At 37.4% G+C, this 26,335-nt stretch overlaps 1 protein-coding gene across 4 annotated transcripts in view; it reads right to left on the bottom strand.

Annotated features, from left to right (window-relative positions):
- LOC143888435 (ARM repeat superfamily protein) overlaps window positions 1–26,335 on the bottom strand; it is a 77,751-nt gene that overhangs the window by 11,720 nt on the left and 39,696 nt on the right. For 3 of the 4 annotated variants that reach the window (XM_077392859.1, XM_077392858.1, XM_077392857.1), the window contains exons 11-25: window positions 24,689–24,775; window positions 24,398–24,550; window positions 24,179–24,274; window positions 23,709–23,768; window positions 23,487–23,608; window positions 23,320–23,407; window positions 21,366–21,470; window positions 21,186–21,290; window positions 21,049–21,101; window positions 20,861–20,924; window positions 20,604–20,738; window positions 19,395–19,507; window positions 18,292–18,385; window positions 7,950–8,169; window positions 4,635–4,765 (exon numbers count right to left, since the gene is read on the bottom strand). In XM_077392859.1, coding sequence (XP_077248974.1) covers window positions 4,635–4,765; window positions 7,950–8,169; window positions 18,292–18,385; window positions 19,395–19,507; window positions 20,604–20,738; window positions 20,861–20,924; window positions 21,049–21,101; window positions 21,186–21,290; window positions 21,366–21,470; window positions 23,320–23,407; window positions 23,487–23,608; window positions 23,709–23,768; window positions 24,179–24,274; window positions 24,398–24,550; window positions 24,689–24,775 — 1,626 coding nt within the window. The remainder of the gene's footprint in view (window positions 1–4,634; window positions 4,766–7,949; window positions 8,170–18,291; window positions 18,386–19,394; window positions 19,508–20,603; window positions 20,739–20,860; window positions 20,925–21,048; window positions 21,102–21,185; window positions 21,291–21,365; window positions 21,471–23,319; window positions 23,408–23,486; window positions 23,609–23,708; window positions 23,769–24,178; window positions 24,275–24,397; window positions 24,551–24,688; window positions 24,776–26,335) is intronic. The other variant, XM_077392860.1, reaches the window with a different exon arrangement.

Here is a 26,335-nt window from a genome sequence, read left to right as displayed (position 1 = left end):
TTCAATCAGCGCAATTGCCTACGAGAGCACGCTCTCCAACAGGTCAGGCCAACTTCCATTTGAATTCTAGAAATTTAGACCCTCATTAGAGTGAATTTAGGACGAATTTGAGCATTTCATTTAACAATTCATTTCATTACATTTGAATTCTAGAAATTTAACCATCATTAGGATGAATTTAGGGCGAATTGGAGCATTTCATTTATCATTTCATTTCATTAATATTGCTAGGATCGAAATCCCAGTGGTGCGTGCTTCCAAGTTCCATCACCATTGTTGTCACTGGCATCTGAAACAATGTGGGGCAGAGTACAAAAGAGGATTGAAACCACAGTAATAGGAAGTATCTGTTCTATTACTTTACTTCGGTAAAGTTTAAGAAATCCTATTCTAGTGTACCACTAGCTCCAGACTTTTCATAGATTTCTTCTTCCCACTTAGGTCATTCAGGAAAACTTAATGAGGATACTCTGTATTTGCCTCTTTTCTAAGGTTCATATGGGACTTGAGACTATCTCATTCCGGTGTATCAGGTAGCCTAAACTCCCATTGATTTCTTTTGGATCCTAATGTTAATGCAGGAGATGCTTACCATGTCAGTCATTTTCCATTTTAATAATAGATTTTTTTGGGTACTTTCAATCACAGATTCATTGGGAGACTAATTTAATGGGAGAAATAGAGGGTGGTAAGCGATTTGTTGAGGGTTGGGTGATATAGGTATCAATAGGATTTCTGTTTCTTTTTATTTTTCTCCCTGAATGCAACAGTGCTCGGCATCCCATCCACGATGCATGTTGCTCTAAACCTCCCTATGTGGTTGTACCAGAACCAGCAGCCAGGAACAAGTTCCCTTTTTTCTTCTTCTATTTTTTGGTTCTCATGATTTATTTTCTGCAACTCGGGTCGGGTTCAGGTTTAGTTCGCATTGATAAAAATCTAAGCAGGTTGGGTTCGGGTTGGCCTCAACCCGACCCAACCTCCCTGAGTTGCACCCTTAGTTTCACCTGCGTCGCGAGCAAGTGAGTCCTTGAAAATCAGCCATTCACTTTTTTTGTGAATGGACTGAGATTAATCCCACTCAAAATCATGTTTTTTAATCTCAGCCATTCATAAAAAGAGTGAATGGCTAATTTTCAGGTGACACACTTAGTCGAGACGGAGGTGAAACAGCCTCATAAAATAATATTGTATTACTAAATGAAGTTAGAAATGGAATAGACACCAAGTGGCAGTGTTATATCTGAGAAATATTAAGACACTATCATTCCATCCTAAACTAACATCCATGTTCACAGTAAATTGGAATAGGCAATTGTTGCAGCTCTATCTATGTGTCTTGTAGTATAATTTCTTAAGAAAGTTGCATCTGAAACCACATTTCTCATGTTTGGATGGCAAAATTATGGATAGGGATCCCCACACCAACTTCCTCATGCCCTTGACAAACGGAAAACAAATGCATTTGATGCAAGACAATACCCAAATAAGGGAAAAATCCTACACTCCTAATGGGATTAAAGACTATAGGAACTCTTAGCCTTAGGGCTGAATCTAAAGGCTAGAGGCACCTACGAGAACCACTAAGGCTGATTTATTGCGAATTTATTTTACGGACAGCAGCAATATCAAGGCTTAAAACAGCAATAAGAGATGGAAAAAATAACAATTAACAATTAAATAAACCTTGCACAACGTACTCAGCAGTTAGAAGACCTTTCGGGTAACTAGTTAAGGCAAAATTAGGCTAAAAATGGGGTTTTAGGCGTGAGACCAAGTCAAATAATTAAACAGTTCCAAAAACCTATGAATTAAACCTTACGTTGATGAGAAATCAGCAATAATCCAATGAAAAACAATAATAAATTTATGCAGCAACAAAACGGGGTCAAATCGGTCCAATTTAGGCCAAAAGGGTATCTTGGTAATTTGGACAGATATGTAATTTCAGAATTTAGGGCTGGTGGTTCGTAGGGTACGATCTAAAAGATGAAAAGAAAACCACTTTCAGGCCTAGGATTCAGTTTTGATGGCCGTTGTACCATCAATTTCCAAGAAAATGTGTTCTAGGGTTGAAAAGGGTACGAATTTTCAATTGGCTGCAAAAGTGGATTAAAGCTATGGATCTTGGATGCTTTGGCTGAGGTTTAGTCCCAAATAAAGTCCTTCAAAGTCTCAAGTCGAGATCTTGAAGATTAAAGAAGTTATTTGGAATTTAGGATTTTCAACTCTGGGTTTAAAGAAACACAAGATTGAAAGATTTGACGTCTTACCTTTTCTGGGGATGATTTGAGAGAAGAGAAGAAGAAAGGAGAGTGAGAAAGATTGGCTCCGAGCCACCAAGAGGAGAAGAGAAGAAGTCGAAGCCACAATAGCTCTCACAAAAAAACGTCAATTTTATTCAATATTCAAAAGTCTCTTACATTGCTTTCATAAGATGTATTTATAAGAAAAGAAACCCTGGAAGATATCTTAAAACCTAATCAACTAATCTCAACCATTCATCTAATCTAAAGTAAACTAAATAAAGTTAAAAACTTACCTAAAATAATAATCTCGTAATAGACCTATAACATTTCCTAAAAACACTCATAACTTGCTCATATCACATCCAAACCATGTGATCTTGGGCTCATTAGATAGGTAATTGAAAAAACCTTACTAATAATACCAAAAACACACCAAATGGGTGAGATTTGATGCCTAAAGAGTAGGCTACAAATAAAATGACGAAAATAGAAGATAAGTAATAGAAAAAGGATGCCCATGTCTATGGCCCGTACTAGAGTCTCCACCATTAGTTTCTTCCACGTCTACGCTTGTAAACCTTGAATTCATGCCCATTGTTGATGTCTCCATCAGCATTCACACAGACATTTCAGATTTTTTATTTTATTATTCTCAATGTACTCATTCAATTGCACTTCATGCTAAACCATAATCTGACCTGTCTATTGGTGTGGGCCCGACATACAATGTCTAACACACTTGGATAACAATAACACTTAGATATTTTTTTATAGATATTTCTGTTGGTCAAAATAACTAAAATGATTGAAACATAGGTCACCCTATTTGATAACTATAACGCTTGGGAAGTGATATATCCACCCCTTTTGATCACTTTGGACACCCAGCAGCAGTGTATCAAATGACTGCTGTTGGGTGTCCCAAGTAATCAAAAGGGGCGGATATATCACTTCCGTAAAGCCTTTCGCTTTCAGTGGCGCATATTTGCAATTATAATTTTGAACATGCAAGTCTGATACATGCTACTTTATATTTACTATTAGTTTCATCCTATAAGTTAGATCTAGTTAGGTTTATGATGTTTATATCTTGGGTCTTATCTGGTATGAGACACCCATAACCGTAGATTGCAATACAAACATACTTTAGGCAATAGTTCTTTTTTACTTCTGAATTTAGTTTGTATTGGGCATGGAGGATATTTTAGAAAACCTAATGTGTTGTACTGTCTTTCTCTTATGATAATTCAGAAGAAGGATACTTAATTTTTCTTAGCTAAGATTTCCAGCACAAATAGAACCCTTGCAGAAGTTTCTAGTTGGCTCAATTGTGGTTCTCTGTTGAAATTGGTATTCGAATCTCTCTTCTACTGGTTATATTTCATTTGGAGCCTTTCCCTGTATTAAAAATGGAATTTTTCTTGGCTATTATGCCTGCCATATCTGGTCGCAGAGCAGGTTCTCTAGCAAAGTTTTTAGTTTTTTACTACATAACTGTGTATATTATTAGTTTATTAAATATGCAATAAAACAAATCTATGTTATAAATATCATTATGAACATCATTCTTCTTTACTTATAAGTAATGAATTAACAGTTATTATATTAATAGCATAAATGTATAAAAATTATTAATACTATATGTCACCCTTCTGTAATGAATTTAACTGCACAATAACTTAAATTTAAGAAAATATTTAGGGAAGTAATATATCCGCCCCTTTTAATTACTTGGGACACCCAGCTGCAGTGTATCTATGATTGCAAAGGGGCTGTTGTACTTCCCATGGGAAGGATTCAACGGATTTGATTGCCACGTACAGTGCAGTTGGCTGTCCCATGTAATGAAAAGGGGCGCATTTATCATTTCCCAAATATTTATCACCCTTCTGTAATGAACTTAACTGTACAGTAACTTAAATTTAAGCAAATTAAACAAAAAAAATTTGTTAAAATTTTCTTTTCTAATTTTTTCGTTTTTTTTTTCTCTTTTCTCTTTTCATTTTTTCTTTAATTACTTTTTTTTTCCTTTTTTCATACATATTTTTACAAACTAGTCAGTGAGTAGCTATTTTTTGGCTTGTCAAATCTGAATAGTTGGTCTATGCCAGATACAAACTCTTCCATGTTCATTCAACACTACCCGTAATATTTTCATATGGAAAAAATGAGTTCGGAGAAAATATATTTTGCACTACTAATAGACAAAATTCCATAAGATTACGAAGTGCCAGCAAATACTGCCTATCTAAAATATCTATTAGAAACAAAAACAAGGTATTTAGGAAACTATAGATACTAAATATGATAGAGTTCCTACACAAATGAAAGATCATAACAATAACAGGAGCATTGTACACCCAAACCTAAAGTAGTAAAACATACCTTTCTATATGCCAATATGTCAGCTAGAGGAATTGATAGCATCATTTTCAGAGTAATATCGAGGGCATCTACAAGTGCTCTATCACCATACAGTTCAAATACACCGAAGTTGACATAGTTTCCGGCCATTGCTGAGATTTGATAATTATATCACATTAAAAGTAGTAAATAAATAACCGCATCTTACGAAATGCAAAGAATCCTATAAAAAAAATATCAAACTATGCAGTACATAACTGGACAAGCTATAATATGAAAATTGAATGCCACAAACACAAAGAAAAGGAATTGACTCCCACCTTTTTTTTTACTTGGATGTCAGATCATGTTTTCTAAGTCTCACCTCCATTCTTAAATTAAATGGTTATTCAATTGAAATATAGTCAAAAGCGAATCAGTGAAAGCAGTATTGAATGATCCATAATAATGCTTGAAGAACACAAATAAAAAATGCCACAACAGATGCAAAGAATTATTTCCAGATTTCCATTGGCTAAACCGCAACTCACTGATTTTAACTCACAAAAATGTGCCACCATAAGAATTAATCGCATGAATACTACAACAAAAAGGGCGGCCCAGTGCACGAGGCTCCCGCCATTGCGGGGTCTGGGGAGGGCTAGATGTACGCAGCCTTACGGCTGCTTTGCAGAGAGGCTGTTTCCATGACTCGAACCCGTGACCACTAGGCCACAATGGTGGCTATGCCTTCAAGGTGATCAAGGATACCCTGGGCTTGAAAATGGGGAGGATTTGTCATTTTCGGAGGAGAAAATTACCATGGACAGCAAAGGAAAAGGACTTGAGAAGTGAAAGAACTCAAGAGATGCCATGAGGAGAGAAATAGAGGAAAGAGACAAAACCTGGGCTTTCAAAAGCATGGTTCTAAATTTCGACCGAAATCAGAAATTTCGGATTTCGGTGGGGACCGAAACCGGTATTTGGAATATTTCGCCATTTACCAAATTTCGGTCTGAAATTTCGGTAATTTCGGACCGAAATTTCGAGAAAATGCAATTTTTATTTTTTTTTAAAATGTTACAAAATTTTTGTCCGGAATTTCAAACGGGAGTACCAAATTTCGACCGAAATTTCGGAATTTTGGTCGAAATTTCGGTTTTCCGAATGTCCGAAACGGTTACCGAAACCGAAATTTTAAACCATGTTCAAAAGAAGGGACTAGGGTTGGGGGGTTTTTTGTGAAAAAGGGGTGAGTCTTTCTAAGGGGAACTTTTGAGTGAATGGTATTGACATACACTAGCTATAAAGTTCGGGTGCTAAAATGCAGCTAACTTAAAAGTTATGACGGCTGGCCCTTATTAAATTTAAAAGCCTCACTTATTCTATATGCTAACATGACCCTCCATTGAGGTGCATTTAGAAAAGGAGAAAGTAGAATTCAACTATTGGGTCGAAAATGAAGGAAAAGGGGACCAAAATCCTAAGGGCTAAGGGGTTTTGAGAGAGAGAGAGAGAGAGAGAGAGAGAAAGAGAGAGAGAGAGAGAGAGAGAGAGAGAGAGAGAGAGAGAGAGAGAGAGAGAGAGGAGAGATGCAAGATTGAAGATTGGCAATGATGTGGATCTAAAGTATAGAGAAATTGAGAGAGAGAGAGAGAGAGAGAGAGAGAGAGAGGAGGTGAAAAGTAAAAAAAGTAGAAAAGAAGAAAAGGTACCTCTGTTACCATTCACAAAAAGAAAAAAGAAAAGAAAAGAACAGGTACCTGTTACAAGAAATTATATGGTGTAAGGCCTTTTGTACGGTGGAGGTACCATCCTTGATATTTGATATAACAGCAGCTTCTCAAATAGTAAGCTGCTGTTGGATCAAATATCAAGGGTGGGACGCCTAGAGAGAGAGAGAGAGAGAGAGAATTTGTATGGAGGAAGAAATCTGTTTATATTTTCTTTTACATTTTTTTAACAAATGGTTGCAATAAAAGGTAAAAGGAGGAAAAACCTCTACAAATCAACAGGAAGAAAAAACCAGAAAGAAAAAGGAAAAACAAAAAAGAAGAAGGAAGCAGAGGAAAGCACACTGTAACATAGACATTTTACCCCAAGTAACTATACCATTACAAAGAACATTAAAATTTGCTACTATATCGCCTATAGTGTTGAATTCACAGTGAATGTGAGAAAAAAGAACCATGCAAAGGCTAGCCTAATAAATCCAACAGAAATTCGAAAGCCCTGTCCTGCAACTGAAACAGAAATTCAAAAAGCCGTCCCTGTCCAAGAAATGCAGCAGTTCAGAGCCAATTAATATTCAAAAAAGTCATCATAATGACAGTTTTTAACAGTTCACTTATGATTGAAAAGCCCATGACGTAAAGATGAAGAGTACAGTTACAGTAATAATAATTTTTTTTTCAAGGTGGATATTCAAGGTATATTCCCTATGAGGAGGATAAACCAGAAATTGCTCAACTGTGTTCCATAACGAGTATCGGATAATTCCCAAACTTGATATACTATTGGTTCCTTAGATGCTGGCAGAGAAATGCTCAGTTAACAGGATTCCCTTTCTATTGACTTGTCAAATTATCTGGATTCACCTTATCATTGATAAACAGTTTTGTGTGCAGAGTAATAAATGGGACAAAGATCCATATTTCTGCCTGAGACCAGCGGCCATTATATATCTGCCAGTCATAGATGGACTCGTGGATTATTAACACAAGCTAATATAAATTCTGGTAACACTTCAGTTTACAGATTTCTGGATTATGAGATAACACTTTCTGGCATGAAAATTGTGAAACTACCAATTACTCCAAAAGCTTAAGCTGTTGGAGAAGACGTTATTTAATCTTTTATACTTTAACACTCCCCCTCACGTGGGGCCCCTCTTTCTTTGGGTTGGCCTACACGTGGCACATGTGGCCCCACTTTTGGATTTGGCCATTGCATGTGGATTTTGCTATCAAGGAGGTTTGAACCCAGGCATTTGCTTTGATACGATGTGAAACTACCAATTACTCCAAAAGCTTAAGCTGTTGGAGAAGGCGTTATTAATCTTTTATACTTTAACAATAATATTGACTGAAAATAACTCAATTCAACAAATATTGTTATACCCAGTCCAAGTTCCTTGGTTTCCATTTTTTGTCTAATGTATTATTGATAACATCCCAAGGAATATATTTCTAGTTAGCGTTTATCTCAGAAAAAATTCAGAAAAGAATATAGCATTTAACTGCAATGAAGGAACTAACAGTTAGCATGCATGCAACTAGGGCAGATATGGTTTAAATTTTTGGATTTGAGCAAATAAATAATTCTGCACATGGAAAACTCATTGGCTGATATACTTACCCCTTAAAAGAATAGTTAAGGATATCCATATTCCCTTGTATTTGTAGGCGTAAACATCAGCGCTAGTTGGAATAGATAAAATCCTTGACCCATAAGCCACAATTATTTTGCTGACTTCTCGGAAAAGAAGAATTCCATTAGGAGATGATGAGTCAAAAGTCAAACGTTGAGCTTTGTTTAACACAAACTCTGCCATAAATTTTAACAACGGGGTAGTAACCTGCATTTGTTGAATTGTATCATAAATCAGCCACTATAAGATAGGAAAATATGAAATTGTCCACAAGTGTGAATGTGCAAGAGTACTTCTCAACATAAAGAAGACTAAGGAAACCATTAATAAGATGTGATCAGAAAAAAAATGAGAAGATAATTAACTTCATATTTTCAACCAAAATTATAGGAAGCCTTTTATTTCACTTCCACAATCACATGAAACGCACATGACACAATAGGTGACAAAAGAAGCAAAAAAATAGACGTGAAAAACAATTCCATAATGATATGTCGACAATGAAGACCTAAAAGAACCCTATGCATGCACTTAGTTGAACAAGGTCAGACTTGATGGATTAGTTCACACAAGTTGGCTGGTTGATATTACATCGCTCCGGAATAACTATTCCTTTTGAAGAACATCTAGTTTATTTTCCTGAAAAAAACAAGAATGTCTGTGCCATTAAAATTCGTTATATATTCTTGACTGAAAAGTACGACTGTGGAACCAACCCAACGAATCCCACATAGGAGGGTCTAACCCAAGACGGGGCCACCGTTATGCCTGTACAAGAAAACTGGCAGTCCATTATTGGATTGGCTGCTTTGGCATTCCTTCATTCACCTCTTTCAAATTGAGACATTTGAAGTGAACATGCCTCCTTTAAGAAAAAACACCTCTAGAACATCCTCTAACTCGAGATTTTACTAAAACAATGTACTCAATCTACAAATAGCTCACTAGCGTAATGCTTTTCTCCGTTAATTGGAAGGGCCTTCAGCTAGGTGACAAAAAAAGTACCATACTTGTCACTGACAATTTCTGTTAATTGGAGGCCTTCATCAAGGTGAATATGGCATGATAAGATAAACCAAAGCTTGATGGTTTTCATTCACTTGCAGGATGTGATAAGTTTTTAAAAAAAAAAAAAAATTCTCGTGGTCTCCTAAAAAAGTGCACAGCTGATTACTTCATTACAAGTCCTCCAAGGGGTGGGTTTTTTATTAACGAATTCTACATTATGAATTATAAACAATTAAAAGAGAAAAAGAAGAAATGTTTTAGGGGAAATATAAAATTGGTGACGGGAAGCCCTTTAATTTTATTGGCATGATAATGATTCAGTATTAAACGAAAAAAGAGCTGCATTTGGTGACCGAGGTGGTCATGTATAGAAAAGCGAAAAAATACAGCATTTCAAGGGGTAAGAGAGTAAAAAATCTCCATTCCCGGGTCTAAGAACTCCGGTTCTAGTCAATTAGTCCGCATCACTGTTTGTGGAACGCCAAATTTGTTGGAACTTAATGTCCCTCATATGTCATCGCAAATCTCCTCAAAATCATCGGTGAACCTCCAAGGGAAACTGGTCTCGGCTTCATCATTTAGAGAATCTCCTGAAATCAATGGGTCTAAGTCATCCTCCTTTACCTAGCATCCCGGTTAATAAAACTTGATTTCCGCTTCATTTGGGTCCCTAATTCCTAGAGGGCCAGAAAAAGTAAGGTTGATGATGCCATCTGATTATCTGAATATCACCTCATGCCAGTCGGACAGGTGTTAATCTCCCACTCAACGTGGAAGTAACGTGGACAATCTCGCCCCTGCACGCGGCAGCAACATGGGAACCACGAGATATCTGGGAGTCCCTTTTCCAGGTCAACTGTGACAGAGAATTCTGTGAAGGTAAAAAAGAATAGCCGTTTTACTTAGCCCAGCTCCTATGGTAGAACCTTCAAAGTTCAATTTCATCTTGCCAGGCAAGGGGAGCCCATCTAGGAGAAGATTTACTGGATGAAATCTTGCTTATTCTTATCTCTACGATCTACGAATAGAGGACTTTGATATACGCTGATATGCAAATAGAAATTTTGTCCATAGAGCCCAAAAGACCTCCACTAAATCCAGGTACCAGAGGATCTTTCCTCTCTTAGTCGAAGTGGCAAATGACCATTCCTCTACCACCTCTGATGAGGAAATACCAATTGCACCTCAAAGAGGTTAAGCGCGTAAGCCCATATTTTTCTGGCGAACCTACAATGAATGAATAGATGGTCCACTGATTCCCCTGCAACTAAAAAAAAGACAGCAATGATCTGTCATAAGCATCCTCCTTCTCCAAAGGAGATCCACAATCAAGATCTTATCAAGGCATACCATCCAGGAAAATGCACAAACACTACAAGGGGCCAGTATGCTCCATATTCTGCCTGCTGAGGAAGAAGGCATATTAGGTATTAGTCACTTGTAGAACAAATGAACAAATAATATATCCAATTGGTCTCATATCCATACTCTCACGTCTTTTTTGTTCTTGATGAAAACCGTTCTAGGGTCTCCATTAGTTGCGCCACACACTTTAATTCTTTGTTCCAGAAGTTCCTACGAAAATCGATCCCTCAACTAACTATGCCTGTAACACCCACCCTTGAATCTAACTCTAATAATTAAATTATTTATAAATAAAATTTGGTAGGGCCCACTTAGGAACATTTAAAACCATAAAAAACTAACTAAATAGACTATTTTACTCAAACATAAAAGGGTATTTAAGGAAATATGCAAATATTGAAGGGCAAAAGTGGGATTTCATAAACATTTGGGGAGGAGATTTCTCCCTAAATGGTGTGGCCGTACAAAACTCCCAACAAGGAGTGTGCGTGTGCCATAAAGTGCACATTTCGGAGGGGTGTCAATATAAAAAAAAGTGAAAAAAAAAAGGAAAAAGGAAATCTTATTCATTAGTTAGCTTGGAAAGCAAGATAAGATCTAAAGAGACCTATAGAACTAGGGAACTTACCCACCAATGAGGAGTTTGAGTTAGAAATAAAATCTCAACAACAAGAACAAATTCAAAATAAATTTGACTTTTGAAATCGTTGGCTCCCACAAACTCACTCCTAAACCATTTTCACGCACACAGTGAGAATAGAAGGGAAAAAAATAAAAGAGGAAAAAAAAAGGGAAGAGAAAGAAGAGAGTGAAGCCATTGATTTTGGATTGATCCATAGAGAACATTCAACTCCATTGTTCTACTTTATTGAACAAGTGCCATAACCATATTGTGTATAAAACTCAAAGTATATGTGGTGTGTGTATGTGTTGTGTATGCGTGTATGAGTAATAAAAAGGAGATTTCTTTTGTAGTGTTGATTTCAACAGTTGATTTCCATAAGTCATCAAGATGAAATCTTGTATGATTTTGTGTTATAACAGTTATATCTTATGATTTAACCGTTGGACTAGGCTAAACTTTTCATATGTTTTCTATGTATCAGTATTTTATATGTGATTAAAATTTTAGATTGATCAGATATGAATTAATATACGATTTATTATTCTAAAGAACATTGCTTTTTCTATTAAACCCACAGTTTCTTGACAGATTCTTATCAGTCCGTTAAAATAATTATACATCAAGGCATATTTCGAATATAGAGGAGCGCTATCTTACTAATAATAACAACCTGCTTCTCAACCACCCTATCTTACTAATAATAATAAAGGGGAGCGCCCTCAACGTCTCGGTCACTTTGTTTAACCCATTTAACCGTTGGATTGAGCTAAATTTTTGACATGTTTTCGATCTATATATATTTTATACGTGTTTAAAATTTCAGGTCAATCGGAGTAGATTTCGTATATGGTTTATTAAGTTAATGATCACTGATTAAACCGTTGGAATAGGCTAAAATTTTTATATGTTTTCGATAGATATGTATTTTATATTTGTTTAAAATTTCAGGATGATTGGATCAGATTTAGTATATGTTTGGATGATTAAGGTTACTAGTTTAAGATGCTAAGCCAGAATTTTTTGGCAGATTCTGGACAGTCTGTTACAACAGTTATATCCTAAGATTGAATCGTTGAAATGACCTGAACTTTGGATATGTGTTCTTTTATAAGTATATTAGCTTGCTTTAAAATTTCAGGTCGATCAAATAAGAATTCGGATATAAATTTTTACCTTAAAGATCGTTGGATTGACGTATTAGACATAAAATTTAAAACGGCACAGATTTGAGACTTGTTGTATGCATGAATTGGGAGCTTAAACCTAGGCTTATTTGACAACGTTCTATTAATTAATTGAGTCGAGGATAATTACCTCTCACTTCCATGTCGGGATCAAGGTTTTAAATTTCGGTTTCGGTGTCGGTTTCGGCAACCACCGAAACCGAAATTGGTTTGGGCCGAAATCATGTAAAATTATGATTATGATTTCGTTTATTTTTTTAATTTCGACCGAAATGTTTAAAATTTCGGTGTCAATTTCGGCGATTTCATTTGAAATTTCAGCTATTTCGGTGGAAATTTTGTAAGAAAGTCCAAAAATGAAATTTCAATCGAAACTTCGGTGACATTTCGGCGAAATCTTGTAAAGAAACAACTTCATGTGAATTTCATTTCGGTTTGTGCCGAAACCGAAATATTATGGTCGAAACGAAACTTTTCGGCCGAAATTTAAAACCATGGTCGGGATCGATTCCAAAAAACCTTAACTTCGTAAGTCAAGGCAAGTGATAGCTAGACTTAAAATTGGATCGCTTTTCAATGAAGTTACAGGGACATGAAGATTATATTATCTTTGTTTTTCTTATGCAAATTCTATTTCTTCATATATGTTTTAATTAGATCTCTATTGATTACCTTCTTAAAATGCCTAAAGCATGTTTCCAAGAATGAAGAGTTGTTATTTACTTCCGAGAAAATGAAATGAAAATTTGTATCACGTATGGATGAAAATGTTAAGTAAGAAGAGAAGTGGAAAAGAGAAGAGATGAAATCTCTAACAGCGATGGGTGATGGAAGGCCATAGAGCCATCCCCGAATAATAATGATACAACATGGGTGATATGCGCAAACCCCTTGTTCATGTGGAATCCTCAGAAGACCATGAGTCTCTAAGGCGGTGTGATCTGCCATAATAAGACCTCACAGAATTGACCGTGTATGCCAAGGTAACAAGCTAATGGGAGCTGAGTGCCTTGGGATAACTTTCACATCTAAATAACTCACGTAAAACTCGCTCTATTTCATATTCGCTAGTTTACTTTATATGATTCTATTTGTTTTGTTGATTCACATGACTCATCTTATGTTTCTACTTTCTACTTGTCAAGTGATAGATAATTTTCTGGATTTGTCTCTCTTTATTGAATTTTGCTACTTTTTTGGGTCGCTATATGATTCTGCTGTTCTAACCCTGTTTCATCATCAGGGTTGGAGAGTGCAGGAGAGGGAGCATTGGCAAATGAAGAAACTTAGTTCGTGGGGTGGGTTGAAGGCGAATAAGCGTTGGAGATGACGATACATGTCAATCTCTTCAGTTTAATTTCTTAGTTTGGAGAAGTATTTAGATGATGGACCTTTAGTTTATGCATTCTATTTTAGACATTCAAAATTGAATAAATGTAGCAGGATTCTCCTTTTAAATCATGAAATAAGATTTATGGATGGTCATGTTAGCAGTTAACTTTATTATAAAAAAAATTATGGTGGTTTCTATCAGGTTTGCTTGCTCGTAGCAACCCGATGTTGGATTTGGGTCATTACAGTTGTGGTATCAGAGCCCTAGGTTTTTGGCGAGGAACCTGGTGCGTGAGTGTGGGTGCGTCATAGGAAAGGGTAGATAGGTTGTACTTAATTTAATGTACATCACATGTATGATCCCTCATAAGACACTTAAGAGGCAATAACTGCCATAATACATTGTTTGAATAATAAGTTATGAAGTGCATAAAGGACAAATACATGTTATAACACGCTAAATATGCAATATATTGATTCTCATTCCAAATTCATACGTGTCATTTCCTTTCTAAAATTGTGCTTATGCTTCCTCAGATGCATCAGAGGAGGAGAGCTGCGAACCAGGCTAATGCGCCTGCTAATGATGGTCCTGACTCCTGACGTAGCTCAGGGTCAAAATTAGGATGGGCTGCAGATGTTGGCAGAGATCCTTAGAAATCAGGCACAGACTCATGCAGCTAACCAAGCTACAAACCAGACAGCCTTGCAGACCATCGCAGTGCACTTGGCAGCTTGACAGGAGCCTAGATTTCGGGATGAGGCCTTCGGATCCATAGAGAGTTCGGGAATTTCCATCCTCTGAGTTCTATGGGACAGGCGATCCGATGGAGGCAGAGCGCTGGTTAGTGGCAGTTGAGAGGATTTTTGCTGTTATGGAGTGCACTGATGCACAGAAGGTTCGCCTTGCCTCCTTTTTACTGCAGGGAGAGGCAGGCATATGGTGGCAGACTATGGAGCAGGCTTACCCTGCTGTTAGAGGAGAGACCTGGGTACAATTCAAGGCTCATTTCAATGAGCACTACTTTCCAGCACATATTAAGGATTGGCTAGCAAGATAGTTCGCCGAGTTGAAGCAGGGTAACATGACTGTGGCTCAGTATAGGGCAAGATTCAGAGAGCTGTCACATTATGCACCGGGGTATACCGCCACATAAAGAGACAAGGTTAGGAAATTCATTGACGGTCTTCACCCCACCATCATGGCAAATATCGTGAACTTTGGATCGCACACCTTAGTGGAGACCTGTGAGAAGGCCAAAGAGGCAGAAGCGGACGAATGAGATTTATAGGCAGCCAGGTCACATCCTCTAGCTCACAGTAATCAGGGACCCCCGCCGAAGAAGCCTAGAACATAAGGGGGGTCGGGCCAGATAAAGGTATCGGGCACTCATTGTGGGAAGACTCATGCAGGGCAGTGTTGGAGGACCATGAGCGCGTGTTATCACTTTGGAGATCCGAGCCACAGAAGGAAGGATTGCCCTAGGGCGATACAATATACTCAACCTCGCCCTCCACCACCTCCGCAACAGGGTCAGTGGAAGGGAAATCAGGGCTGTTTTCATAATCAAAAGAAGAGTGTACTCCACCATCCCCAACCAACAGAGTCTTCGCTCTTACTCATCAGGACACAGCGGCTTCTAGCGCCGTCATTGAAGGTCAGCTCTTTATTAATGGCATATCAGTTGATATTTTGATTGATTTTTTATTTTTTTTTTGAAAGATGACAATTTTATTAATACTATGAGCGATACAATGGGGACCAGGGTCCCAACCTGCATTACATTGAATCAATTAAGGATGGCCAGGAGCATACTCCTGGGCCAGAAAAAACGAAGAAAATCTACTAATCATCCACTACAGCTAGGACCACCCATCCATAAACTGTCTTTCTACAGGAGCCTTCCATCCCTAATAACTGAACGCACCACCAAGAGAGCCTTGCCAGCCCCCAGAGCCCAAAAAAGGACATCCCGCGAAAAGTGCCAAATATGGGGGCCTCTCATGCAAGGCTTTCCTCAAAGCAGATTTGTCATCACCCTTTAGATGGTTATTTAGTTTGGTGATGTAGGCTAGCCATCGACATCGGAAAGGATTCGTCCATGCTATACTGAGTCAGGGGCTCTAGCAGATATACAACCCCAGAATCCTGGATCAGGACATCCAGAGGAGCGCTGGATATATGTTCTGCTTGTATCTTGCAGCAAAGTCCTATCTTCATTCAGAGCCAATGATGCCTCCGCCCAACCCCAAGAGACAATCCCAAAGTTCTTACAAAATCCCAGAATAAACACTGATTACTTGGGAGGTTGGTTTTCCCAGGACCTCACAGGTGGCCATTCCTGGAAATCAAAATAAAAACCTATATATCCAGATGGAGTGGAAGGCCTTTTAAAGACGAAACAAAGGATTGGAGAGCCTTGGAAACTCCAATCCTAGAGGAGAGTTACGAATTGACAACACGCCTCCTTCAAATGTCAAAATCAATACATCCACCTACTTCATTGACTGAGACTTATTCAACCTCGGGCGCCCCAACAGTAGATTCAACTATAGATGGGTCCAAACCTAGGGAGTCTAGAGCACAAGATTAGAAGTCTATTTAATCTATTGAGGTTCTTCTTTGCACCCGGCTTGGAGCCCTGGAAAGCACTCAGATTATTCATAATGAAGTGTGCTTGGGAACTTGATCCCCCCTCTGAGAGAGAAACATTAAAATGACCGCCAAGGGCACGGTTCACAAAGTTCTTCCTGACGTAGGAAGGAGGCCTCTGCCGGTTCTGAGGGTTCTGAGGGGTAGGTTTCTTGGGATTCGCCGACATGCCCGAAAAAACTTTATCTCTCTGCTCGTTTCCCAACATACCCTTTTCTGGAAAAGCTACTCAGGCCTCACAGCAGGGGAATTTGAATTTGAAATTCTAAAGGGGTCCAACGACTCAACAGGCAAGGGGATCTGAGTACAAGTAAAATACCAAAAACCTAGGATACATAGAGCCTAGAAATCCTAAAGAAGTTATCATGCAAAAGGCAAGAGGCTATCCAACACCATGATGATGGGTATTAAGCACCACCGCCATGGAAGGCAACCCCATCCTTTGCAACTCGATCAGCCATTTCGTTGACCGACCTTCTCATATGTTGTATTTTGGAGCAAATGACATGAACCAAATCCAGTATTTCAACGGTGATGTCAAGTTTCCAAGGTCCCTTACACTTGTCGGATGCCCAAGCTAACGCATTCAACAAGTCTCCTTAATTGATGAGAGGGCCCAAGTTATGTTCCACATACCATCTTAGAGTGAATAAAAGGGCCTTCGCTACCGCTTCATTAGCATCACAAAAGCCCGCCGGTCCCAAGAAGGACATGCAAACAACACCGTTTGCATTCACGAATAACCCCTCAAATACCGGGCCGCGGATTGCCGATCGAACTTCCAACAAAATTGCGTTTGAACCATCCCACCGGAGGGGCCTTCCACTTAGGTGAGAGTTTTTCTTTAGTCTTCTTCCTAACAACTGAGGGCCAATTTATGAGAATTTCCCCTACGGTACAGGGTGTGCCAATCTTTTCACTTGCCCACGATAAAGGGGCAAGCTTGCTATCAAGAGTTTTGGTTCGATCTCTTCTCTTTTTCCTCAAAAATCCTCCTGTTTCTCTTTTTCCAAATGTTCCAAATTAAGGCATACGGAACGATTTTCCATATAGATTGCCCCATGTCTCCAAAATGGCATCTGTTCCAATGTAGTAAAACTCTTTTAATACTTATTTTAAATGCCCATGCCACTCTAAAAGTTTAATGGTATACACCCATAGGCTATAAGAAAATGGGCTGATATATAGTTTGTCATGTTTTGAAGCATTTCCCTTGTACTCGTTTAGTTTGTAATTTCTATTATTTTTCTTTCAATAAAATTTCAACTTCCACTTATTCAGTTTCAACGAGTTTTATTTTTGATCTATTAATACAATTAGAAAATGACTTGGAGAATAACAAGTTTTATTTTTTTTTCCATTTACAAAAAAAGGTTTTATTTTTGTTCTATTAATACGATTAGCAAATGACTATTAATACAAGAGGAATGCTAGACTGAAGGGAGCCCTTGCAAAAATTAAGTGAAAGGGCTCCCCATTGGCTGGACGTCACCATCTATCATTAATAATGACTGCAAAATCAAAGAGGACGCTGACGTCCAGCTAATGGGGGAGCCCTTTCACTTGTTTTCTGCAAGGCTCTCTTCAATCTAGCATTCCTCGTAATACAATTAGCAAATGACTGGGAGAATACAACAACTTAAGTAGCCCAATCCTGAGTAAAAAGAACAGACTCAAATGATTAAACACTTTTAAAATTAAATTGTTTTGGCCGAAACCAATTAAATATCGATTGTTTCATAAATTTTCATTTTTATCAAATTTCTTTCTTGATTGTTTTGTACCTACTCATAGTACTCATGGTTTCTACAAGTTTATTTTTGTTCTAGTATCGAAAATGATTGGGAGAATAACAAGTTTTATTTTTTCTTCTATTAATACAATTAGAGAATGATTAGGAGAATACAACAAATTGAGAAGCCCAATCATGAGTTTAAAAAAAAGTAGATTCTGCCAGCCCACACTTCCAGAACTCATGTTCTCACTTCTTCTGTCATCAGATCCTTACAATTTACAATAGACGAAATTCCATATGAGGTAAAATGCTTAAAATTTTATGCATTCAGGAGAGAAATGAAATTCTCATATCCGTGAAATGAGAAACAAGATATGTAAATGAATTGCTTCAACAAACTAAAAAACCCATAAATGTTGTGCCTCACCTCTGGTGTATCTGTCCAATGTGAAATGGCTTTTAAGAGTAGAGGCATGTGCGAGGGATATAGCCAATCAAACAGGAGCCCATATGTTCTACGACTGAATGAGTCAATAAAAAAGAAAACATAGATTATTTTTTCTCAATAGAAAACAAACAAGAAACCAAATCAGGAGTAAATGCTAAGTTAGAGTTATGGAGAACTACTTTGGAATCCGAAGGTTTTAGACTGAGTAAGACTAAGACAGAGTATATGGAGTGCAACTTTAGTAATGAAAGGAGGCGGGACGAGGATGTAGTAAATATGACGGGACAGGAGGTACCTAAGAGGGATATCTTTCATTATCTTGGTTCAATTCTACATAAAGAAGGAGAGATTGAAGAGGATGTAAACCATAGAATAAGAGCAGGTTGGTTGAAGTGGAAGCTTGCCTCAGGAGTTCTGTGCGACCGTAAAATCCCTACCAAGTTGAGGGGAAAGTTTATAAGACAGCTGTGAGGCCAGCCATGCTGTACGGCTCAGAATGTTGGGCCACCAAGAAGCAGCATGTGCATAAGATGAGTGTAGCAGATATGCGAATGCTTAGATAGATTTGCGGCCACACAAGGTTAGATAGAATTAAAAATGAAGACATTTGTAAAATGGTGGGGGTGGCACCAATTGAGGAGAAGATGAGAGAGCACCGCTTAAGATGGTTTGGACATATCCAACATAGGCCTTTGGATGCTCCAGTGAGAAGAGGCGACTTGTGCCAAGTTAATGGAGTTAAAAGATGTAGGGGCAGACCGAAAACAACTTGGGTAGAAACAGTGAGGAAAGGCTTGATAGCTAGGGACATAACAGAGAACATGACCTTGGATAGGATAGAACGGAAGAAAATGATCCACGTAGAAGAACCCAACTAGAGCTAGGATTAGAGCCAGGTAGATTCCTTTCACCTTCTTCATGAAATTTTTCTAAAGGATTCATTTAGCCGACCCCAAACCCCAACTAGTTTGGGACAAAGGCTTTGTTGAGTTGAGTTGAGTTGAGTAGAAAACAAACAAGAAAATATTGCTTGCAAACTATGCTTAGCAAAAAAATACATATAAAATAAAATAACTAATCACCTGTTTGTTGCGATTGCAATTCCTCGAAGATCCCTCATCAACCCAATTAATGCATACTTCACCGCATCAGTCCGGAATACAGCATCAGGAGTTGATTCCAAATTGATGAATGCCTGGAATGGCATAAATATTACTCCAAGAAAAAGAAAAAAAGCAAAGCTCATAGGAACAGTCACAAATCAAAATGTATTCGACACAATTAAAAAAACAAAGGTAGCAAGGAATCATGCTATTCATTAGGTCTTCATTTAGGGTGAAATTTTGTCGGCGTCATCTTTATGACTTTTAGAGATTTTTGTGATTATTAATTGAGCTTTAGATTAGATTATATAAGTTTGCATGGCCCTGTCAAGGAAAAGTATGAATAACAGATTAAGGCTGAAACTGGAGCTTGAAATAGAGAGATGTAGGGAGGTTTGGAGTTTCTTTTCACGTTGAATTGAGGCTTCTACAGTTCCTAAATAAATTCTCATCAGACTAGGGTTTCAGAGACTTATGGGCTCTTACACTGTCCTCTGGCTGGAAACAGTATTAGTTTTTGACACGGAAGAAGAATTTCTTCTTACGTTCAGGTGTGAAGCTCAAGAATTCGATATAGTGTGATGCTAACTGCTTGGTAATGTGATGTTTTCTTACGGTGATGCTGTTCAAGCAATTAATCAAGCAATTTTTCTTTAACTTAATGCAACTTTCAAAATTAAATAGTCAATCCATACAGTAAGATTGAAGTAAAATTAGCAATATTAGACTGGACCAACATGCTTGCTAATGTAACGTTATCACACCCGAGTGGTGTGATGCTGTTCATTCTATTAATCAAACAACTTTTCTTGTACTTGCTTTGATTTTCAGATTTAAAAAACGGTTAATTCGAAGTAAAATCAGTAATATTAGACAGGGCAAAAGTTGCTTCCTTTTATTTTCTAGTTTTTTACTTATATTTTGCTGGAATTTCTTCCTTGCATCAAAAAATACAATTACAGACACCGAAAGAGACAAATGCTTCCCATAGAAGAATACAGCTGGCAATGCTTCAAGCAAGCCCAATAAACTGAAATAATATTGTGTCACCTAAGATTTGAATGTCGAGAAAGGCATTTTGAAGTAAAATAGAAGCTTATTTATAAAGAATGAACGTAAAAAAGGACTCATTTTTCTAATACATGGCAGAACAAATTTCAAATGGAAAATATAAAGGACTTCATATACCTGCGATAGTGGATCCATAGAAGATTTGAATTTCACAGGACTATCTTCCATAAAGATCAGTAAACCAATAGTGTAGTAGAAGGTTGTTCTACTCCGAGAACATCTGTATTCTTCCAAAAATGGGAAGTGCTCTCTCTGAACATAAAAGACCAGGAAATTAATGTTAAGTAATCCGTAGTTCCATCAATATGCACTGCCAAGAGCAACCAGAAATACTACAGAATAAACTAAACAAGTCACATGGTAATTGAAATTACAGTATGATGCCCAATTATGAATTTGATCGTGTCCAACTTTAGGAGAAGCTTTCCAGTCATATATCTGTACAAGGGTAGAGTCGTCAAACATATAATATCATTGAGAAAAATGAAGAATTAAAGATCAATATAAAAGGAAATTTGAATTTCCAATTCATAAGCAGATTTCATAAGGTAATAAAGCTAACCCAGATGCCAACTCCAAGAACAGACTTAAAGTGTGCTCAATTACATCCTCACTCTGCATATACAGATGAAACATGGTATGATGCCAAATCAACTCCTAGAACAAACAAACGACAAGAAAAATGAGTCGTATAGTTACCTCTGTATAGCACTTGAGATTCGTGGCAATTTTTCCAACAATGACATTAAGTAATACAAGATGATCATGAAGTCCAAGAAGCTCAGATAGTCGGGCATATAACTGCTGCATCAAAGAAAGAAGGCTCAACATATATGCAAATAGCAAAGAGAGAGAGAGAGGCCAAAAACAGAAATTTACCTTATTAGAATGCATAGCTTGATCACCTACATACGACTTCCGAAAATTCTGAAAGAAAGCGATAATAGCTCGATCAAGTCTTTGCTTACTGATATTAGCATACCGCTGTCAAGAAAACAATGATGGTAAATTTTAGTACATCAACCAATATAGAAGGAAAGCAGTGCAAATATAAGAAAACATGAGCCGCTTTGGTTTGGAGCATTGTGACTGTTGTTGAATATTATTGTTATTAAAGAGTGGTTTTAGCCCTTGGATTTTACATCTTTATTCTTTATGAGCCATGCATTGAAGACTTTCCATCCAGATGCACTTCCCAGATGGCCAACTCTCATCTGCCATGTGTTGGTTGCTTTATGCTCTGTATGGTTGCCAGGTTTTTTTTGGTCCCGGGAGTTATGTGGGAGAAAAAAATACCCTGGGAGATAGGTGGGAAAAAAAAAAGTCTTGGAAGTATCCTGGTAAAATAAAAATCCCATGTTTGGTTATGTGGGAGAAAAAAATACCCTGGGAGATACGGTGGGAAAAAAAAAAACCTTTGTTTGGTTGCTTGAACTGTTGGGTCGAAAAAAATTCTTCTCAAGCTTATTTTTTATTCATGAGTTTATTTTTGTTCCTGGGCTTATCTTGGGATGGGATGAAAAGGCAATCATTACAAAAGTGGGATTAAAAAATTCACCCCACAAGTAATCATTACAAGAGTGGGATTAAAATAAACCTAGTGCTAAAAGGCAACCAAACATGGGATGGGACCAAAATTTAACTTACTCTCCCACAAAACTCCCAGGAACAAAAAAAACCCGGCAACCAAACAGAGCATTAATGAGCAACTGGGCCAGCGTGTTCACCCAGCTGCTACTGAACACGTAGCGCATGCAGGTTGGCCACTCCAGACACGAGTCATGGGGAGAGTCCTTTCATTTTTTTTCTTTCTTTATTTGTTTTTTCCTTCTGTATCTCATAGTAACATAATTACAATCAAGTTAAGATTTTACCCTCTAACCCATTTGATCAGGACCATCCTTCATGAAAATCAGAAAAGATACTAATTATGATAGTGGGTCCGATTAGCAGTGCATTAGGTTTTCTCTTTTATTTGTATGCGTATAATTGTCTTATTTTTATAGGGGTACACTGGTCATATTGGGATTCTTAATATTAATGAAATTGGGATGAACTAGTTATCTGTTTTAGGGTTTCACTATTCATGCACATGTTAGTGTTTTGTCGCTAGTTTTTATTTTCATTGAGTTTTAAATGAGAAGCTTGTGGGATTAGGGTTTTATTTGCTTCCATCGTTGAGAGCCCACATCTTAGGGTATCAAGTTGTTTAAGCTTATTCTCTCTTTGCTTCCAATTTTCAACTCCAATTGATTTTCGGTTTTCAATTTTATTATAGCAATATTAGACTGTTTTCGAAGGTTTTCTGAACCCAAGAACTGCTTGGATTTGATCTAACCCTCACAATCAACTCAAATTCTGAATTTCTTGTGCAAATTAGAAGTGTTGCTCTGGGAATTTTATAAACAGAGATGGACTGTAGATCTAGTGTGTGCTTCCAACCTTCGAAAGATATTCCAAGAACCCTAACCAGTCCAGATTCAGCCTAACCTTAAATCCCCTACAAAGTGAACCTGGATTCTGTTAGTTAACTACCTACAGTCCGTCTTTTTCTTTCCAGTTCAGATTCTGCTAGTTTATGTAAAAGCACTCCTTACAGATTCCCGAATGTCACCAGTGTAAGCCGTCCTTACCCTAAGAAGAACTTTGAAACAAACACATTGTGGACTGGGAAACCATGCCAATTTTGCTTTCATCTTATTTAAATGAATAGATAAGATGAGTATGTATACATACGATAAAAATAATTAATTATACATGTTGTGGTATTTCAAGCTAAGCATATGAGCTAAAGTATAAATTTTAAACCTGGAAAATTGCGTTCTGTCCTGACCTGAGTGTGAAATCCACTGTCCGTGACATTTATTAATTGAAAAACACGTGCCGCAAGCTCTGCATCAACTATTTCTTGTGATTCAGCACTGCAAAAAAACAAAAGTGAAATAAGATTATAAATATCATATGCACTGGAAATGTGTACACAGAAAGATGTTACCCTACCTACAACCAGTGCTCTGTTTGATCTTAAGAATGGCGGCAATAACATGAACTATCCATGCAAGTTGTCCTTCAATCACTGAAAGTTCGTTGACATCTCCACTGGGAGGAAGCCTAGCTCTGTCCTGCAATATTAAATGAACAATTGATATAAATAAAGTGTCCTATGGGAAAAACCATTACCAATCCATATTTCGAAAATAAATAAATGTCAAGCAAACATACTGAATAACTTCGCAGAATAGGCTCCATAATCTTTATAATATATAAACTGCTTCTTTCATACTGCAACCGAGGAGAAACCAACAAAGACTTTGTAAGCAATGTGGAACTTTCTATAAGCAGTACGATTAATAGATACGATGATAAACTGAAGAATGTTGCCCTCGCAAGAGAAGCAGCTCAGAATTAATAGAATAGTTAAGAAGAAGACAAGTTTATTTACCAATAAAAAAAAAAGACAAGTTTATTTCAACATGATCTTTAAATTTGATAAAATGGTTTTAAATTTCAGCCCAAATACTGAAATTTCGGATTTCATCCAGGACTGAATTTAAAACCGAAACTGAAATTTAAAATTTTCGGCTGAAATTATAAGATTTTGTCCGAAATTTCATTTTCAGCTGAGGCCAAAACCGAAACCAAAACTGAAATTTCAATCCTTGTTTGATAAGGCCATTTATGAAGATCTAAACCTGGAATCTACAGAGGTAAGGGAAGCACTCCAGTTGATCCTGAAGAAGTTCGACATTGTCCAAAGGATTTTCTGATAGGTCATCTGGAAATCCAGCCTGCAATAATTACCCCATAAACAAAAGAGAAATGTGAGTGTGTCAACTTCCTAAAGTACGTGAAGTTTTAAAGTATGTCAATTGGCAGTAAATTGAAGGAAACATAAGGGAAAATATGTAAACCTGCACAGAGTCCAGCCTTGACGTGACAAAACCTTCAGTTATCTTAGGTACAAATTCATCCAGTAGACTTGGTGTATCACCTTTCAAATAGGGTACAGATGTCACCAATCTGGACCAAAGCCCCAAAAGGTAGTACACACTACTGCTGGCCCACTAACAAACAGAAACAATTGGAGAATAAGTATTTGAAAGTTCAAAAGCTCATCATCTTATGGTAATCGCTAAGAAGTCAATACTTTACACTTTCAAAAAAAAATGATGAAAGAAGAGAGCAGGAAACAATAACGGAACCTGCCAAGATTGCAGAGACTTTGACGTGAACTCTGCTACTAAGCGTATCCAGTCGCTATAGCCTTCTACATTCACAAGCTCTGACAACTGTGACAACAATACAATTCCACAGTTCAAACAATGATACGTAAAAATTTACGATTTGAATATATTATATAAATGAAAAATTAAATTTGAATAAGTCATTGTTAATTGCCTAATAGAAAAACATCAATGTGAACTACCAAGAAAATCTCACATGCAATTTTCAGAAAACGAAATTAGGAGAACTGACAGAGCACGAGTAACAGAAACTAATTTGATCCAGAAAGACCATCATTCAATTAACAGCATCCTACTATGTTCAGTAGCACCAAAATTATACACTCAAATAAGCAAGGGAACACAATTAGCCCAAGATACACTGAGCAGTTGGGTGAAAATGCACAAAACCTTCGGGAAACAAAGAAATATACCAATTCCATAATCAGGACAAAATGTCACAAAGCGAGATAAGGATCCATTCTTCAAAATGACATTTTAGTCTCTTTAACAAAATTCTTCCAAAATACTGCTGGAAGTATATAAACTATATATCACTACAAAAATCCTGCTTGACAACCTGTGTGGTGATATCAACAGTTAAACCCAGAATACTCATAATGACCCCATCATACTCGATTGGAAATATGCTTAAAGAATAGCCGCCAACAAACTCAGTACAATTTTGACCCCTATATCAAGTGGAAATACCATTATAACAGTGGCCAAAACATTCCCAGCAAACCCATCCTCCTAGTTATAATTAGAGCATATAGCTTTTGAAACATAATACGAACTGTCAAAGCAGTTCTATACTTTGGTCTAGGGCAGTAAAGATGCACATTCCTCGCATTGCATCGACAAGTCATGACACGGGAGCCTTAAGGGCCTTAAGGGCCGTTTGGATACGCAGATTTTAGAATCTTGGATTTCCCCAAAATCGTAGATGGGAGGTGAGAGAAGGCGACCAGCCTTAGTTTTCTGGTTTCTCGCCCTTTTTTCCGTCAGCAAGAGAGTAGATCATCCCATGTTTCCCGGTTTTAGAAATCTCGGGATGGGGGAGAGATTTCTAAAACCTGGATTTCTTACTTAAAATCCAAGATTCTAAAGAGAAGTGAAACAGACGGTCTCCTTCTCTCGTCTCCCTTCTACGATTTCGAGGAAATCCAAGATTCTAAAAATCCAAGAATCTAAATCCGCGTATCCAAACGGCCCCTAAAGGTTCATGTGTGATGCCAAATAAACATACCAAAAGACAATGGTGATTCATATTTTGTTATTAATATGTCTTAGATCAATAAACTACTACAATAATAAAACTAAGGGCAATACAGATCAAAATTGAAGCACTGGAGGCCATTCTTTAGATGCAACGCGAGCATTTAATACTGTACATGGAACTAAGGCAACTAGGCTAAAGCATTCACTTCAAGATTCACATCCAAATCCATATAGGAGATCCCAAAAATATTCAAGGTGGCGAACATGTGAATGAAAGATAAGATACACTGCAAACCCATTAAAAGACATAAAGACAATGATGCTCGATCCCGAAGGAAAAACGACCCAAATTAGCATATAATGTAAGTTTATCTAATGGGTTTCCTCGAGGCTCCACCACAACAA

This window comes from Tasmannia lanceolata, unplaced genomic scaffold (assembly GCF_043159265.1).
Source record: "Tasmannia lanceolata isolate RefF3 unplaced genomic scaffold, GAP_Taslan_0.1 ptg000012l, whole genome shotgun sequence".
Taxonomy (NCBI): domain Eukaryota; kingdom Viridiplantae; phylum Streptophyta; class Magnoliopsida; order Canellales; family Winteraceae; genus Tasmannia; species Tasmannia lanceolata.
Note: the sequence above shows the minus strand (reverse complement) of the source record. Positions and strands in the feature narration are given on the sequence as shown.